Raw genomic sequence first — 995 nt, forward strand, 5'->3', positions numbered from 1 at the left:
CCTCAGGACAAACTCTTCGAACCCCTCAGGACAAACCCTTCCAACTCCTCAGGACAAACCCTTCCAGCCCCTCCGGAGAGGGACAAGCCCCTGGCCCCTCGTGCCGGAGCAGCCCCTCATGCGGAGCCTCCGTTCCCTGTTCCCTCCCCACAGCCGCCCTTCCCTCCCCAGAGCCTCCGTTCCCCGTTCCCTCACCGCAGCCGCTGTTCCCTGCGGATCTCGTCTGCGCTCAGGTTGTAGAAGTCGTCGGGCAGCTCGAAGCGGGCGGCCTGTGGGGAGGGCTGGAACACGCGGAGCTGCCGGTCCAGCCGGGCCCGGAGCGGCTCCGAGCTCAGCAGCTGCTCCTTGGAGTCCTTGAGCTGCTCCAGCCTGGCCAAAACCTCCTCCCTGAGCACGTAGAACTGCTCCTGCTCCTCGGGGCTGTCTGCAACCACGGGCAGGGGCTGTGCCCGGCACCCCCGACTGCAAACCCTGCAGAGCCCGGCCCCCCAACACCCCAAACACTCCCTGAAAACCCCAGGACCTGCAAACTCTGCTCCCTGAAAACCCCCTTCCCCTGGAAACCCCCTTTCCCTGGAAACCCCCTTCCCTTGAAAACCCAAATCCACTGAAAACCCCATTCCTTGCAAACCCAATTCCTAGCAAACCCCATTCCTAGCAAACCTCACTCCCTGCAAACTCCATTCCTAGCAAACCTCCTTCCCTGAAAACCCAATTCCACTGAAAACCCCACTCCTTGCAAACCCCACTCCCCTAAAAACCTTGCTCCCAGCAAACCCCACTCCACTGAAAACCCCATTCCCTGCAAACCCTGTTTTTTGAAAACCCCACTCCCTGCAAACCCCAATACCTGAAAATCCCGTCCCCCTGAAAACCTAGTTCCCTGAAAACCCCATTCCCCTGCAAACCCCACTCCCTGCAAACCCCATTCCCCTGAGAACCCTGTTCCCTGAAAACCCCGTTCCCTGAAAACCCCGTTCCCTGAAAACCCCGTT

General features: G+C 60.1%; 1 protein-coding gene and 1 long non-coding RNA gene across 3 annotated transcripts in view; both read right to left on the reverse strand.

The window, feature by feature from the left end:
- Nucleotides 1–93, reverse strand: part of LOC113976832 — a 786-nt gene extending 693 nt beyond the window's left edge. The window contains exon 1 of the long non-coding RNA XR_003537174.1: nucleotides 46–93. This is a non-coding gene — a long non-coding RNA (uncharacterized LOC113976832). The remainder of the gene's footprint in view (nucleotides 1–45) is intronic.
- UBXN6 (UBX domain protein 6) overlaps nucleotides 1–995 on the reverse strand; it is a 6,113-nt gene that overhangs the window by 2,313 nt on the left and 2,805 nt on the right. For both annotated transcript variants that reach the window (XM_027702422.1, XM_027702423.1), the window contains one exon: nucleotides 196–424. In XM_027702422.1, coding sequence (XP_027558223.1) covers nucleotides 196–424 — 229 coding nt within the window. The remainder of the gene's footprint in view (nucleotides 1–195; nucleotides 425–995) is intronic.

The sequence above is a fragment of the Neopelma chrysocephalum genome, unplaced genomic scaffold, assembly GCF_003984885.1.
Source record: "Neopelma chrysocephalum unplaced genomic scaffold, ASM398488v2 Primary Assembly neopelma1_185, whole genome shotgun sequence".
Lineage (NCBI taxonomy): Eukaryota > Metazoa > Chordata > Aves > Passeriformes > Pipridae > Neopelma > Neopelma chrysocephalum.